General features: G+C 40.3%; 1 protein-coding gene and 1 long non-coding RNA gene across 2 annotated transcripts; one reads left to right on the plus strand and one right to left on the minus strand.

The window, feature by feature from the left end:
• Positions 1 to 596: 596 nt before the first annotated feature.
• Positions 597 to 6,833, minus strand: LOC114847037 (sorting nexin-4-like). The gene is made up of 14 exons (XM_029136325.2): positions 6,654 to 6,833; positions 5,776 to 5,900; positions 5,427 to 5,568; positions 5,175 to 5,324; positions 4,347 to 4,394; positions 4,082 to 4,137; positions 3,923 to 3,995; positions 3,604 to 3,665; positions 3,317 to 3,382; positions 3,075 to 3,164; positions 2,666 to 2,765; positions 2,305 to 2,450; positions 1,977 to 2,091; positions 597 to 1,795 (listed from the first exon to the last, which is right to left on the minus strand). The coding sequence occupies exons 1-14, from the start codon at positions 6,798 to 6,800 to the stop codon at positions 1,748 to 1,750; spliced, it is 1,368 nt and encodes a 455-aa protein (XP_028992158.1). The 5' UTR covers positions 6,801 to 6,833; the 3' UTR covers positions 597 to 1,747.
• Positions 6,834 to 9,545: 2,712 nt separating this feature from the next.
• Positions 9,546 to 15,281, plus strand: LOC121201932 (uncharacterized). Its single transcript, XR_005897131.2, has 2 exons — positions 9,546 to 10,024; positions 10,820 to 15,281. It is a non-coding gene; the product is annotated as an uncharacterized LOC121201932 (long non-coding RNA).
• The last annotated feature ends 1,356 nt before the right edge of the window (positions 15,282 to 16,637 follow it).

Below are 16,637 nucleotides of genomic sequence, written 5' to 3' on the forward strand. Positions count from 1 at the left end.
TTTCGAGATTGCTTAGGGAGGAGAAAAACTCCATCATCCATAACACATGTTCAGCAAATTGTTTTATTCAATTGGTTATAATTTACATGTAATTACACGTGCAATCCATCGTTTATGGCGGCAGAGCCAGCGTGTCGGTGCGTCCCTTTGAGCTCCACGTCTCCTCCGTCCAGAGAATGGATTTACGGACACACGCCATGCGACTTTACTGACACTTTGTTTTACATGACCAGCACGAAGCCCTATAAACCAGTTCAATGTAGTTATAAAATACTACGACTCCGGTCTTTTAAATTACTTTATTATGTTGTGAGGCCGACATGTAGTCGAATTTAATAAATACAACAATTCTAAAGTCAACTGAATTGTTGGGTTTTGTGACGCAAGAACTGTCCTGTTTTTAAATGGTAAATTAATGTTAGGTTTCTATTTGAGAAAACACATGACCTCATGTAAACCAACCATTAGGTGGATCTGAAAAAAATCCTTTAATTTCCTGAAAACCACTTAAGTTGCTTTAATGCCAAACAGATTTTTTTTACTTATGTGTCGACAGGTGGCGCAATTCCCCCACAATTTATTAGTATGAAACAATGTAGCAAAAGCGTTGTAGAAATTTATTAGTGTCATAGACACAGTGATTACAGAAACATACATTAAATATTATTGTCAACATGTTTATTGTAAAAAGACAAAGCTGAATTTAATCAGTCTTGATTGTTTCTGTGAACCACTCTGACCTCTTCAGCTAAATATGTGGAAAGAAAATGAAAACGTATCGAGTATCTATAACATGTATGTTATTATTAAAAAACTGGTCCATATTCTACAGAAACATCAAATCGTAGGTCTATTATTTAGCACAGTGATGCAATGTGATGTAAAATCTTTTGAGGCACAGTGGGCAGAACAGGTCAACAGCTGTGCTTCACATCCTTTCATTCCATGTTTTTGGTTGAAGCCGGATGGTGATAAAACAACTTTTCCTTGTTACAGCATTCATGGCAGTGTCTTCTACATCCTGACATTTTTGTTGCTGTTGAGAATTTTTGAACGTCCCAACAAATGTTTTTTACAACTTACCTGGTACACTGACATGTACTGACTGTAGATGCTTTTGTAAATCTGCCACATTAATGTATGGCCAATGAAATTTTGTCTTTGTTGCAAGTTAACAGCTCTAATTTTGTTAATGTGAAACACTCAGCCTTTCAGGACAATCTATACAGTACGAGAAAACACATGCCACAGTTTACTTCAGCGTCTTTAAGACACTTAACTCTAAAATCCAATAGGCAGCTCCCTATGAGTCCAGTACCATTGTCCTGTGCCTTCTGTTTGTCAGTGTGGGAAATGCACTGCCCAACTATTTCCACAGTGCAACTGTTTTTCCTCTTGCACTTACTGTTCATTGTGCAAATAACAAGGATAATTTGGATAATTTACAGAAGGAATTTTACACCAGCATTTCAAGGGAGTGGTACTATTAAGACACTTTAAAAGGCATTGATTTGATGATAGTCACTTGGTACCTTTTCCTTAATAAATATAAGCTTGTGTATGTGTAGCAAAGAGGGAGGAAAACAGGAATTTATCTTGGAATTACTCTCAGTAGCTTGAATTTAACACAAACAAAGAAAAGGCAGTATTTAGGCTACCACAGTCTACCTCCATAAGGTTGTAGTTAAACAATTGGCTGATGGTCCCTATTGTTTTGGCGTAGAATGTAGTGGGCTGGGATAGTGTCTCACATTTTGTTGAAACACTCCTTGGCATTGGACCATACTTGAATTCCCTGAAAGAGTAACAAAAGCAATTTTAAGTGAAAAAAAGGGCTAGATTGACTAAAAACAAAGGAGGAAGGGAACTGACGAAAGTTAACATTGCAACACATATGGCAGTTTTAAGAGGGCCTGTATATACAAACAAACAACAGCTGTGGAGAAGACATAAAAAAAACACACATCACCCCATACCTTCTTACACATGCTGATTTGCATAATAGCATAGCTGATGAGTGCCTCACGCAAATCTCTGTCCTTCTGCTCCTTAAAGCGCTCTATGTCTTCCCAGGCTGTTCGCACAAACTCTCTAGACAAGGAAGAGGAAACACAGACAAGATAAGAGAAAAAGAAGTCAGAGAATAACATTATAGTGAGCGTCTTCCTTAATTACAGCATGTGCTAATACATAATATCAGACTTTGGCCAATTCCACTTTAATAATGCAGATCACAGGGGAACTGATAATAAATCAGATAATGTATTAACACAGAGGAACATACAGACGGTGGTAGGAACTTACTGGCACTCTGTGTTCTTCAATTTCACCAATTCCTCTCCCTCACAGATACTCTGCTCCAGGGCTGCCAACCTGATCTCCCTCTGCTCCTGGCTCTCCTGACCAAACAGTTTGCTGGTCATGCCCTTCAGGGAAAAGACTCGCACAGTCTACGCACACAAACACACACAGACAGAAATTAACATCTAATACAGCATGCAATATATTCATTCATGTTTTACCTAATTAGAGAAAACATATTGTCTATTGCTTTTGTGCAAAGGCGCACAATTTAAAAACTGATGTGAAACATTATTGTGTGTTTATAAATGTGTAGATGTAGGAGAAAGTGATGGGACACTTTAGGTTGAAGTTAGCTCATTACCCCAGTCGCTAGCTCTTCCTTCTGTTGTTTCTTGTTGGCGAAATCCTGCGCTACCATCTCCAATTCATACTGGATCAACTCATGTTTCCTACACACCGACCTTAATACACAAACACAAACACAGCTTTCACTACCATAATTAACATTGCATACGTCAATCCAATCAAGAGGCATCTAATCTATAAAATGCTCCAGAGGAAAGATTTCTACCAAATATAAAATTACAGCGGCTTAAAATTTATTCAGGCAAAGCCACTGGAATAAAAGGCAAATCAGATATGCCTTGTAATTTGTCAAACAACTGCTTATGAGGAAAACTATTCTCTGATGAGACAGACACTGAACAGACTCTACACCACAATGAAGCCTGAAAGAAATGAATAGATGTGGCTATTTATACGCCTCTCACCTGACGGCATCAGTGTAGAAGTAGTATTCTTTCAGTTGGTCAGCATAGTGCTCTTCTTCCTCCAGAATATCATCTATTGATGCAGCATATCTGAGCAGACACACATTAGGCCCATTAGGTGGTGAGGTGTCTAAACTAGCACGTACGTATTTTAATGAGTGCTGTATTGTTGCCATTATAAACATATTTAAGCTTAGGCTACATTGTAGGTTTGACAGGGTAAACATTAGCCTGCTGCTTACGTATCCATGTGGTGGCCAGCACTCTGCAGTCCGTCTCCCATTTCTTTTTCAATAGCACTCCATTCACTGCAGACCACAATTGAAGCATACTTTTTTTTAACTCTACAACCACTTCTAATCAGTTATTACAGCCCTAAGAGGTACCCTATTGTAAGAGAAGAAATGTTGGTGAATTGTTTTCCATCAGTGACTTGTTATTGGTTACATGTCAATGTAAATGTAGCCTCATGTTTTCAGCCAACAATGTGGTTTGATTATGGCAGAAATAACCAGAAGCTGTTTCTCACCTGAAAACTCGCCCATAGTTACCATGAACTTTGTAAACGCCATACAACCGGTCTGCTACTCTCTAAAAGATGGTAGACAGCAACGCCAATGTAGAGAGGGAAGGTGAAATTAATAAGAAATCAAATATCTCAATACACAATGGTTTTTCATTGGTCAATGTGTTGACAGACTCGAAATGTCAACAAAATATGGACTCATGCAGGAAGCCAGAAAGGAATCCTATTGCCTCATAACACTGAAATGAAAATCTATAAACAACTGAATGTAAGCAGGAAGTCAAATAAAGTAGTGTGTGTGTTTGTCAATGCCAAAACTTACCGCGCGCACCCTAAGTAGTTGAGAGATGATGGTGTTCAGTTCATCACCATAGTGCTTTAATGCTATGAATCGCCTGGATTACAACAAATAGACCACAAGTCACAGTGAATCTAAAGTATGAAGTTAAACATTCAACATATTTGCTTTCTCCACACCTACTTGTCAGGGTTCTTTACTCTGAACATAGCACTCAAAGATTTTAGCCTGGGGTCAGCCTAGTAGAGAAGAAAAACATACAGGTCCAACTTTTAACTTTGCATGCACACATTAATGAAAAGTCTATAAAGAGGCACAATTTGCATAAAAGCGATACGGTATTTCAAGAAATAGACCAACAGTGTAAGTTAATCATTTCGGTTAAAAATAACTTCATAAATTTTAAAATAGATGAAAACTGTTGTGGGAATAATAAATTGTACTTTACCTTGTCTTGGAAACCTGTCTCAAATACAGCCTCCCTCCATCCCTTTTCCTGAAGACAAACAATTGATGGATGATTGACAAGTAGCAGAACTGCCAGCTGCACTGTACAATGATGGGGCTTTCAGCTGACAACTACACTACTCACACACACTCAAACAAAACAACGGGCTGAACCAGTCTTTGTCTAGTCAGATACAAATCCTAAAGTTGAGCTTAGAGGTATACTGTAAGAGGGCAGGATTACATGGGCCTATTCAATAAGAAAGGCTGAGCAATATGATGAAATAACTGTTTTGTGATTTCTTTGGCACCGTATTGCTATTGTGATTTAATATGCAGATGTTACTGTATGTGTGTCCTTATGTTTTCAATTACATTCTGCAAACAAGCTGTAAAGATTAGAAGAAGAGAGACCAAGCCAACACCAATGATGTAATCATGACATAAACTACTCTTAATGTAGGTTGCAAACGAATATCACCAAGAAAAACATATTTACTTAACGTTTCGACTCCTAATCTGATCTAAAGTGACGCTCTTCTATATATCAACCTGTCATCTGATTTCAAATCTACTTGCTCTACTCAGCATTGGGGCTGCTTCAACATGTGGTTCTAATTATTTAATAATCAACAACACCCACCAAAGTGTTTTACTTTGCTAGATTTACTTCTGCCAAGTTTATTATCAGAAGAGCAGGCCACACCAAAAACAGTACTTACCTCTACTCAAAGATTCTCTACTTATTTGGAATATGTAGTAACAAAAATATATGTAAATGTATAATATAAATGTAATGAAGACTTTGATGTGATATTATGTAATTTACCTCAGTGAGAAAATTGAAGAAGATCTTGTCATTAGAAAGGACGTGATGTGATGCTACGCGTAACAGGAAGTTCTCTAAGCCGACTCTCCGTCGCTCAACAAAGTCTGGGTCAAGGTTGTCTGCCGACAACTTGTGCCACACGAACTCTGCCTACAAGACAAAGTAAATATCACCATAAAAGTTAACTTGAGAAAAAAACTAAAAGTACAGGTAATGATAAGCAAACTAATAATAGTGTTTTCATTTGCTCACCCTTTTCTCTGGCAGTGGGGGAATGATGATGTACGGGTATGTGACCAACAGGTACATTCTGAGCAGCTCAAATTCACTGTAACGTCTCCACAGAGTGTCAGGTATGGCTGGTGTACCTCCCTCTTGAACAGTTTCAGCCGGTCTGAGCAAAATCAAGAAAAGCAGGACGTCATAGAGGTGGTGAGACTTTTACACCACTGTGTTTGCTTAAAGCCCGATTGAATGTTATTCTTTATTCTTGGTGTGTCACTTTTGTCACAACAAAAACACTAAGGGCAGAAAGACAAAACACGGGAGCATTTGTTGTTTTTAAAAGTTTAAAAACCTGATAATCCACTTTCTTACCTACCTTGTTTCTATGAGGTAGACAGTGTAGGTCTCCTGCATGTTAACTGTGTTCTTCCCTGTTCTCTTCTCTGCCTCAGCCACATTTATCTCCATTTTGTTCAACAGAGCTGTCCCCCTTTCAACCATCTATACAAACAGGAATTAGGTAAGTAAAAAATAAGCTATATAAAATAAAAGTGATCTCTAGAAACACTTACTACAGTGACACATTTATAAACGTCTGTATCCAAAGCAAAGTGAGATGGGAAAAAATAATGTTTACTGTGTCATCAGAAATAGAGTCAAAACTATTAAAACTATTCTACAGAAGCATAAGCATGAAAATACAGTAAATGAACAGGAAAGGACCGTCTGTGCACAGTGTTGTGATAGGCGTGTGCACATCACAAGATTAGCTAGTCGAGGCAAAACTACCACCATTCATACAACATGAATACTAAGCTTTTAAACCTTAAAGTCGTCTTATTTCCCTAGAGGTAACTGCTGCTAAGAATGAATCCATAGATAGAAAGAAGATTTGGGCAAATATAAAACTTTATTTGGGAGCCGGGTTATGATTTGCTAGTTAGCTGGTAAGCTAACGTCAGGAGTTAAAGTTTACTATACAGTTAGCCATTAGCATTTAGCAAAACTTTAGCTCACGCTGTATTTCTAACATTGAATTAAATGACTACTACTCTAACTAAATTAACTCTAAGGCCTGTAACGTCAAAAACACTGCCGAAACTTTTGATAAAGCTCTCTGAGAACGATAATAGCTCAGTTGGTCGGGAACGCCACCTAGCTAACGTTAAGTTTAGTAAGGCCTGTCGGGAAAGTTTGCATTGAAACTTTTAAACTCCAAACATGTTAGTAATAAAGAATAACAAAAGCTACGACCGTGTTTATCAAGTTGTTCTCTGATTCGGATGAAGTAAGGTCGGTATTGCCGATCACAGCTACTTCGTCGCTACTTGCAGAGTCTGCCATCATCACCTGGCTGCTGCTGTTGTCGCTGTCAGCTGAGCTGGCGCAACGCTTCCTCATCTCTGCGCATGCGCGTTTCACTCTGAAGCAAAGGATGAGTGGCCAAACTGAATAAACTGTTAGATCAGCAGCACAAATAATGATGTTTATGCAACATTATAAGAGCCATCTCTGGCATTATAAAACTATTTTTAATAATTTAATAATTGATTGTCTGACCTAAACATATAAAGACAGGGCATATGTTTTTAACCGTCTTTATCTGTAGGGTTTGTAATTTAGCTTGTATTAAAATGTATTTTTTAAAGATCTGAACAGGATTTGTGCAAACTGGTGCCTGCCATGTGAACCTATTACCCTCCTGAGGCATAATTAGCAGTTCTGTCTTTGCAAAGACCGCCATCTACTGGTGGATGTTGGCCAGTGCTTTATTCCTATACCTTATTTGGTGTTGTTACTTTTATGAATTTGCGACTGAAAAAAACACCAGCAGTCGTAGTGGTCTGGTCTGACTTATCATTGTGTTCATAGTTTTGAGGACATTGTGGAAAAGGTGCCATATGAGATTAATGTCCCCTCACTGTGATATAATTTGGTCACTCTTTCATTGGTTGTAGATGGTTGTGGGACCAAATGTGAATGAGAGGGATGCGGTTGGCCTCAGGCTAGTAAACAGCACGGAAACACGGCCTTTTAGTTCCTGTGGTCACGATGTTGTGCAGCGTTTAATGTTTAAAGAGAAGGGTGGAGCAGTGTTTAGTAAGGAAGCATTTTATATAGATGCCACTGGGCATGGAGAGGGGTGTTGGAGTGCTGTGGCACCGTATGGACGAAGAAGAAAAAAAGGCGACGCATGAGGAGGGTTTACAAAGGGAGGTCCATTAATATTATAGACGGGTTCAAAATGATGGATGAGACAGATGTAGCAGGTACACATGGATGGATGGAATGATGGTTGGATGTGGTTTAAGGCTGCAGCGTGTCAGGAAACCTAAGGCCTGCTCTGTGACCAGCTGCAGTCACAGCAACAGCATAGTTCCCATTCTTTCCTGCCACCGACCTCAAGCCAGCCATCACCACTTCCTGTCCGCACAAGGGCACGCAGACGCACGGACACACAATCAAACACACACTCACACGCACACACACACACGTACACATACACGCATACCTACAGCCGAATCTGGCTGAGTGTAATCGGGCGCTTGACAGCAATTTAGATTGTTTCAGTCAGACCAGCGCGCTTAAACACACAGCTACACTAAACTATGCACACTGAGTGATTCTTCCTGTGTCTATGTTTGGATGTTCGAACTCAAACTCGCTGTTGAGTGACAGATTGATGAGGTTATGTGTGTGTACACTGAGTCATGATTTACACATCAACTGTCAAGGGACAAAGAGGAATCATAACTCTTGGACTCGGATGAAACTGATTAACTGGATAATGTGCTACATGCTGTTAATTATTGTTTATGTGTATCATTTATTTTCTACATACATTAGGTTAATCAGAAAACAGGATTAGTGTCACTACTGAAGTTTGACTATTCAACAGCAGAGGGAAGCAAAAATCCAATAATGTTGTTAAACGGTGACCTATACTTTAAATGCCATCAGAGCCAGTGTGCTGATGTAAAGGTGCTACTGTGTGTATGTATATGTGGAAGCGCATTGCCCATCAACAAGGGGTTAAAATGAAATGAAATTATTTCAAATTTGCATAAAATGGAAATGAGTGCTGCAATTCAGTCAAAATCTATTTTGAAACTAAAGTTTGAAAACAAAATCGGCATGAATATTGTTTGCCGAAAACCCTTTGCATATTTTTCTGGGGGAAAATTTTTCTTATGATCAATTATGTAAATTTAAGTTAACTTGCTATGCTTTAGATTGCACATTTTTAAGATAAATGGTGTGTGTGTGTGTGTGTGTGTGTGTGTGTGTGTGTGTGTGTGTGTGTGTGTGTGTGTGTGCTGGCTGCATACTGTACACGTCTGGTCACGAAGGTCATAAAGAGGAAGTCCTTGTGGTCAGTAGAAAGAAACACATGTTTTGCTCCTTGTCATTGTCCCCATCCTTCATTTTCCGCTCCTTCATTCATTTAATCTTGCTTTCTGACTGTGGTGGAAATCTCATGCATTGCATTCAGTGGGTCTAAGTCTGTGCTAGTCTGTGCAGCATATTTAAGTGTGTGTAATGCCATAATAAATGTGGAGGCCCATTGGTTTTCTGATCTGTAATTTAGTCCATTATGTCATTTCCCCAGTGATGTTAAAGGTCAGTCAGGCTCATATGAGCTCTCCAGCATTTAAGCAGCATCGGTTCTGTATATCTTTTTAAATTCTTATCAAACCTACATTTTAAAAATGATTAATGCTTCATTATCAACCTGATGCTCATGAATTAAACATTTGTTTAGCTTTAAACAAATGGATCTCTGTCCAACCTACAAACTGTACCAGTGCTGTTTTGGTGATGCAAAACTAAATGTGTAAACAATATCACGCAAACATGAGCGTAAATGAAAGCAGAGCCTGTCACATGAGTTCAGCTACAACAACTGTTTGCCCCGTTTAAACATTTCTTTCAACATTTCCCTTATACATCTTCTTAAAAATTTCCTCTGGTTTCCCCTCAACCATCCATCACCAGGGTGTTGACAAATTAAGATGTGCAAGTCTCATTGAACGGGTCTCTGCGTGGCCAAGCTAAAGAGCTCACGCACACACACACACACACACACACACACACACACACACACACACACACACACACACACACACACACACACACACACACACACACTAGTGTATGTATACATTTTCTGTATGTGGGCAAGCACACAGTCACACACACACACACACATGCAGAGTGTGAGCAATGTAGTATAATAAGCAGCATGGCAGCAGTGTGGTCAGCGTTGCCCCATGTGCAATCGTTGAGAAGCCACATGAAGGCTTCTGGGTATTAAAGGACAAGCCTTGGTTGGCTGGGACGGAATCTGTCATGAAACTAGAAAACGGTGTTTTTCACCCGTTTTTTTTTTTTTTCCTCTCTCATTTCGTCTCAAGCGTTTTTTCCTCGTGTTCTTCCACCCACCTCCCTCTCTCACTCTGCCCACTTGCTTCCCTTCTTCATTTCTTTCATTCTGAGGCATATTAGACTCAGTTGTAATACTCTCCAGCCCAAAATGCTTAGACCACTGGAATGTTCCGTCAAAGAGGTGGGCGGGCCCTGGGGGGCGGGACAGACCAACATAACCAATTAAGGAGGAGATTGAGGTAAGATGGACAGCTTCTAAATGGTGTAATAACAACCTACTAAAATGTAATTACAATGCAATAGCAATAGACACTTCTAATGACAGGATGTATATGCCAGCGTGATTTCCTAATTATGGCCTGGGTATAATGGCTGACTGTTAACATGGCGTGGAGATTATAGAGAGGTGTCTGAATGCAGAAATTCAACCACAGGGACTTGTCGCAGTGTTGAGGGACATAATGGCCACTCAGAAGCCACGGCAGGTATTGATCAGAGGACCAGAGATGTTTTAGAAGAAGAAGAAGATGGTTTGCATTTTTATTTGTCTATTTGGCTCACATGTTTGTGTTTTTCTCTGTCCTCCGGTTCCTCATACGTCAACTTACTGTCCTTCGATCCGTCCATGTTTGATGCTGCCATCCATCCATCCATCCATCCATCCATCCATCCATCCATCCATCCATCCATCCATCCATCCATCCATCCATCCATCCATCCATCCATCCATCCATCCATCCATCCATCTCTCTCCCTCCGTCCTTTTTCTAACAAGAGGAGTGGATGGTGGCGTCCATTATTACAGAGCATCCCAGAATAGAGTCTCGTTTTATTACAAGTCCCTCTGGTTGCCGTGGCTACATAAATTACAGGCCAGGCTTCTCACACATAAAAAAGGTTGCGCTGCCGAAAACCAGCCACCTCAATAAAGGATGGATTAGAAAATCCTTTGCTTTTTTCCCTTCCTTTCCTTTTTGAAAGGTTTTCTGTACATTTTTTTCCCTCTGGTGTTTTTGTTTTATGTTGGGGTGCAGCGGTCTTCTTCAGTGGTTTTGCTCCCCGACCCTGCGGCGGGAAAATACGCTCACTTGTGGGTTTCTGGGAAGGCAGCGGTGGACGAAACATCTGCTGGGAGCAAGATGTATGTAAGTGTGTGCATGTGTGTGAGCGTGTGCGTGTACAGACAGTGTCCTGCTTCCTATTCAAGTTTACAGCTTCGTTTGAGTGATGGTAAAATACAGAGACACAAACATTGATTGTTTTGTTTAAAAAAAAATGTAATCATCAATTATTACAGTTTAAATACATTTTATTGTGGAGGCTTTTAAAGAAGTGTCTACATCATGATGAGTGGCTTTTATTTTGAACGCTTTATTATTCCTAAATATATATTAAAGTTGGCAAGAAAACAAAGTAGATCACGTAAGTTTCTTTTAAGAATATTGTCTGACGTTTAGAAAAGGAAGTAAAAAAAATGTGCTTGTTTATTGGACACACCTGAACCGTAAATACTCTGCAGCAATAGCAAAATTTTCCACAACATGAATCTGTCTCCAACGCTGCTCCAACGTGTTTTGAATTAGATCAGACCAGACATAGTTCTGAGGCCAGGGAATGTGGGGAATTACAGTAAAAACACACAGTTCTTTAAGAGTTTTTTAAGTAAATTGATGCCTTGATGATAAACAAGTTCCACTGCATATTTGTCACATTTTTTGTGAGAACTTACAGCTACTTTTAGGTTTTAGATCATAATGGGATAATTACCTTCTTGGACTCATTTATGACAGTATTATGTTTTTATATCCAGTGGTTGTTGAATCAGATGAATCAGATACAGGTTTATTGATTAAATTGTTACCAGCTGAAATATTCTTTCTCTTGGTCCAAAAAAAAAAAATTCTCACATGACTCAATAAACCTCCATCTATTTTAAATTTCTCACCACACCTGGTGCATTCAAAGACTCCGTGAACAAGTGATGGCCACGTGCAGCGATGACACTGTGCAATGTCGAGCTGAACAATGATTTAGTCATCTCTGTGGTAGCGGGCTGTGGTCGTATCTCAGGAGAGTAAGATCACAGAGGCTTGAAGGAAGAAATTAAAGCTGAAGACTTGGGGGATGAATGGACGGAGAAGGGGGATTGGGTAAAACTGTCACCATTAAAGAGGGCCGTTTAAAGCACATCCTCTGCCTTGGAAACCAGAAGGAGAAACTCTTCAGATGCAGCCTCATTAAACAATATAAGGTCTCTTTATCATGTGGCGACCTGCCGGAAGCAGGGCTGTGACCCGTCTTGGGTTCCGACCCATCGTTTAAGAAGCCAGGGTTTTACGGGAAGTGTGAATGTGGTGTGCAATGAAAGGATGGGATGAGGTGTGTGTGTGTGTGTGTGTGTGTGTGTGTGTGTGTGTGTGTGTGTGTGTGTGTGTGTGTGTGTGTGTGTGTGTGTGTGTGTGTGTGTGTGTGTGTGTGTGCGGATGCCTGTTTGTGTGTGTCTGCAGCGCACGCTGTTATTATGTTGCTGCGGTCGTAATGATGTAAGACGCGAGCTAGGGAGTAAACAAGAGCAGCACGCTATCTACGAGCAGCATGTGAACACATTGTGCTTCTGTGGAAGTTTTGGTAAAATGTGATACAATACGTGGATTTACATGAGGGTGTTGATGATAAATCTGATCTTTAGTTCTTCAGCAAACTCAACTAAGTAGATATTCACGATTACATAAATTACACAATAATAATATTAATAAACATAAGTGTTTTAATTAACTCATTTAAATAATAGGTCAATTTTTTTCTTTTCAGATTAGAATCTTTAGAAACAAGTATAAATGCAGACTGTGTGACACTTGTAGCTTGGAGTGTAGGTGTTTATTTACAGGTGATCATCAGTTTGAATCTAAAAATTCTGATGTAACATGCATGTTTAAATACATTATGATTATGAAGAAGCTCAACAAAGAATTTGAGGTCAAAGTTGCGAGAGGTCAAACCTTTGCTTTACAAACCTGTATTGTCTTATAATAATGTTATGCCATATGATATTTGTCTTTTCTTTTGCTCTACTAGAAATAAATGTTTTTTTCCCAAATAGTGTAGACATTTTTTTGAACCTTCACTGTACTTTATCCTGTAATGATGGATGTTTCGATAGCAATTCTAATGTCATTAAAATATTTTACAATCTTCTAAAGCATTTTTTATGCTTTAATAAGTGACATGCAGCCTACTTTCCTGAGGGTGGTTGTTAGCTCCTAAGACCTGGGAGTAGTGACATCATCATCTTGAAGGACCATTGAGTATGAATCCCAAAGTTCCCATCAGCTGAAACCTTCCAGCACTGTGTGGCAGACTGAACAGTCTAATATTACACTATACACAGTATGAAACCATTAATCTGTTAATGAGACAGATTCATGCTCTCTCTGCCCCATTGCTTTATACCCCCCTGCTTCTGCCTTGTCAATCAGTAGAAGGAGGAAAAAGTCATTAAATCTCTCTGCTGGCCATATATGTAATTACAGTCTGCCTGTATGTTGCTAAATACGCCCCGGCGCTAGTCTGGTCTCCCTGGTCATGTTTTTTCCTCCCACCGGCCGTGTTTGAAGCTCTCATAATTGGCAGAGGAAGCGTGTCAGGATTAGAGGCTGCTGGTTTGAAACCCCGACACCCCCATTTTCCTCTTCGTCTGTTTGCACCCCCCCACCCCCCGATGCAGACAGCCAACCACAAAGTCCCTCTGCCTCTTTTCATTTTCCTGCAGCTATGTTCGTATGCGTCGGAACCACAAATGGAATATCTGTTTAATCTTCAGGTACAAGTGATTCACTATTAATTGAAGAAGATGTTTTAAAACCATTTCCCTTTAATTGCTGGGTTTTGTGGCTTTTCTTCCTCATCATCTTCATCATCACGTACATCATCTACTGTATCTGTACTACTATCATGAATCCCATTGTTAGCCTTTCTCAGGGCTTTTATGAGTTTTAATTAAGCTGGTGTATATTTGACTGGTGCCTGCAGGACGCCTGTGGTCAGGCCTCTCTCATCTATCACTGAACTCTTCTTATTCACAACGCTGATTTCTCAGCAGAGAGTCACTGCATGACACGCTCAGAAACCGTTGGGGAGATACACAAATACCAGCGAATTATTTACTTTTCAGTTTATTTACATGTTAAAATGAAACTTTTCGTGGTGCCGCTTAATCGCTCGACTTCAACAGCGCTCAGTGTTTGGAAGCGGCACAAACCTGCTCTCACGTACGTTTTTACAGGGCTACCCCTGTCTCACTGGCAGCGGTAAAAGCCTTGTGGGTTCAGACAAATGAAGGTTGTTTGGGCCATCAAAGCATTTAAAGCTGAAATGATGGATCTGATGGTCAGTGATGTCAGCAAAGATGTTGACTTTGCCTGAGTCAGAGCACTTTTTGGTCAGTGGAGCCCCTAATTTCTCGGTCTGTCCGTCGCTGTCTCCCGGTTTCCGTCTCCCTTTTAACCTCTCCTGCTCTCACATCATCTGGCTCTGCTCTCTCACACATCTAAAAACTGCAGCTCTCTCGTCCATGCCAGTGTCCTGACCTCAACCAAAAGTAAAGGCATTCACAAATCACATTCACAAGTTGTATGAAAATAAATGATATGCATTAAAACGTGGGTGTAATATTTGTGCATCCTGTCCGTAGGTACTTTGAATATGCAAGTATCATTTGCATTACTGATCTTTCTTCCTAAGACAGCTACATTATAATACTTTATCTTCCATCCATCCATTATCTCTTCCTATTCAAGTTCACAGAGGCGATGGATCAATTTACAGAAAAGTAACATTTTTCACCTCTAGGTGTCAGAATAAACAAAAAATCTGTATAATGTGTAAATTAATGCCATAACATTGCCATTGTTTCATGTTTTACACATACAACAATATTATTTTAATACACTAAGTGATGATAATGAATGTCAACACCTTGTGCGGAAACTGAATGTGTGATAATTGCTGGGTTTGGAGTTCGCTGCCCATCTATTGTCCAAGCCTGTGATGACTGTGCTGGGGATCGTCGGAGCTGAACTGTAGGAGAGGGAGGACTCACAGGCCGCCTGTCTGTCACTGGAGTTAGACAGACACTCACGGACATGTTTACACCCTGGTTGTTTAAATTTACAGTCACCTGGACTCAAGAAAACGTCTTCTAACCTAAAATTATAGGACGAACGCTGCCTAGTATTGAGCAGAAACAGTTTATTTCTGCTCATTATGTGTTTTGTTGGAACCAAAAAATATATATATTATTACCATAATACTAATATAAGAATTTAAAAGAGACTATCGGCCCTGTGGCCTTTTCACCCTCGTTGCCATGTTCTAGATGGCACGTAGCCGCTCTCCACTGTTTTGAATGGGCTTTGTAAAAACCATTGTAACCATGTGAACAATAGTGAAGTGTCTGAATGGGAATGTCTTCATTCAATAAACAGCCGAACAATAAGACACCATGTAATTTCCCGAGCTTCTGTTTTCCCTTGAATAAATATTTCTCAGCGAGCAGGGCCGGCGCTGCCAATAAGAGAATAATTTAATTTTAATGTTTTTTGCCTTTTGTGCTTCTTGATTTTGAGCTGTTTTCACGCTGATTTAAAGCAGCAAAGAATCGATGACATTTATCAATTAGGGGCCTTTTTAAAGGTCTCCATGCATCATTATTGAAAGTGCTCTTTGTTCCTCGCTTGCCCGTATTTACTCGCCGCCTGTCACCCCGTTCGTTCCCGGCTGCGTCTGTTTCTTATCTCCAACGCTGGACTTCCTCCCTCTTCCTCTCCTCCACGTATCTATTAAACGCCTGTCCTTCAGCCGTTCCACTTGTTCTCTGTTACAGTGCATATAGTCCACCCTTCCCACCGCCTCAACCCTGCCCAGCAGCCAACACCCCCAACCCCAGTTCCAGACAGCTGTCTCACCGCAGCACAGAGCTACAGTGTGACATCGCGCTATAAATACAAGACGCACACACACGCGCGCACAAACGCACACACACACACACTATAAATACCATCCTTGTACAAAAGTCAACTGCTGCAGTATAAATATTTAAGTATAAATGTGTAATGAATTTATTGATATGTAGCCTGTGCCAGCAGGCACTGTTTTGAGCCACATGGTGGTGAACCAGTGTGGTGGGATTGAAGTGGTGCTGAGGGATTGTGGGAACGCATGTTCCGAGTTAGGCAGATGACCAATTGGTGGGCTGGAAGCTGGAAGCCGCATCACAGAAAGAGCTACTGATCAGTACCAGTCTTCGTAGCCAACCATCTCTCTCTTTTGCACTTTCTCACCCTCTTTCTTTTTCAGTTATTCTTGTTTCCTTTATCTCTTCTTCCTTTATTTGTTTTCCTCTTACTGGAATCTGCTGTTCTTCTTCCTGTCTCTTGCGGTTCATTCACTTCTGCCATAGAGTCTTTTTTGCCCGTGACTTTCTTGAATGCATAACTCTGCCTTTATCCGTGGATGCCGAACATTTGGTAAGAGCTTGAGTCATAGTTAGAAGGCGTTGGAAAGGTGGGAGGGGGTGGTACGGATGCGAAGGCTCTGACATTGCCACTGTTTGGAGGCGATTCTGCATAAATTGCAAAACTAGGGCCTTATAATATAACAGAATCTAAATTCTACTCAGACTAGAAAATGGTGCTGATGGGCTGATGTTACTGGTGGCCACGCATCAGTAAACAGCGCTGATGAGTATTTGAAGAGCTGCCCAAAAAGGTGAGGTAGAAAAAAGCCAGTAACAAACCCACTCACACTGGCTATTGTAGTCTTAGCTTCACTGGGAGTAGCCAGCATCACTTCCTT

The sequence above is a fragment of the Betta splendens genome, chromosome 21 (assembly GCF_900634795.4).
Source record: "Betta splendens chromosome 21, fBetSpl5.4, whole genome shotgun sequence".
NCBI lineage: Eukaryota > Metazoa > Chordata > Actinopteri > Anabantiformes > Osphronemidae > Betta > Betta splendens.

Excerpts from the sequence above, each read along its gene's own strand:
- LOC114847037 (XM_029136325.2), bottom strand. The coding sequence starts at position 6,800 with ATGAGGAAGCGTTGCGCCAGCTCAGCTGACAGCGACAACAGCAGCAGC. Across the intron at positions 3,996-4,081 it reads AGAGTAAAGAACCCTGACAA|GCGATTCATAGCATTAAAGC; the intron begins GTAGGTGTGGAG and ends GTTGTAATCCAG. Across the intron at positions 3,383-3,603 it reads AACTATGGGCGAGTTTTCAG|TGAATGGAGTGCTATTGAAA; the intron begins GTGAGAAACAGC and ends TGTGGTCTGCAG.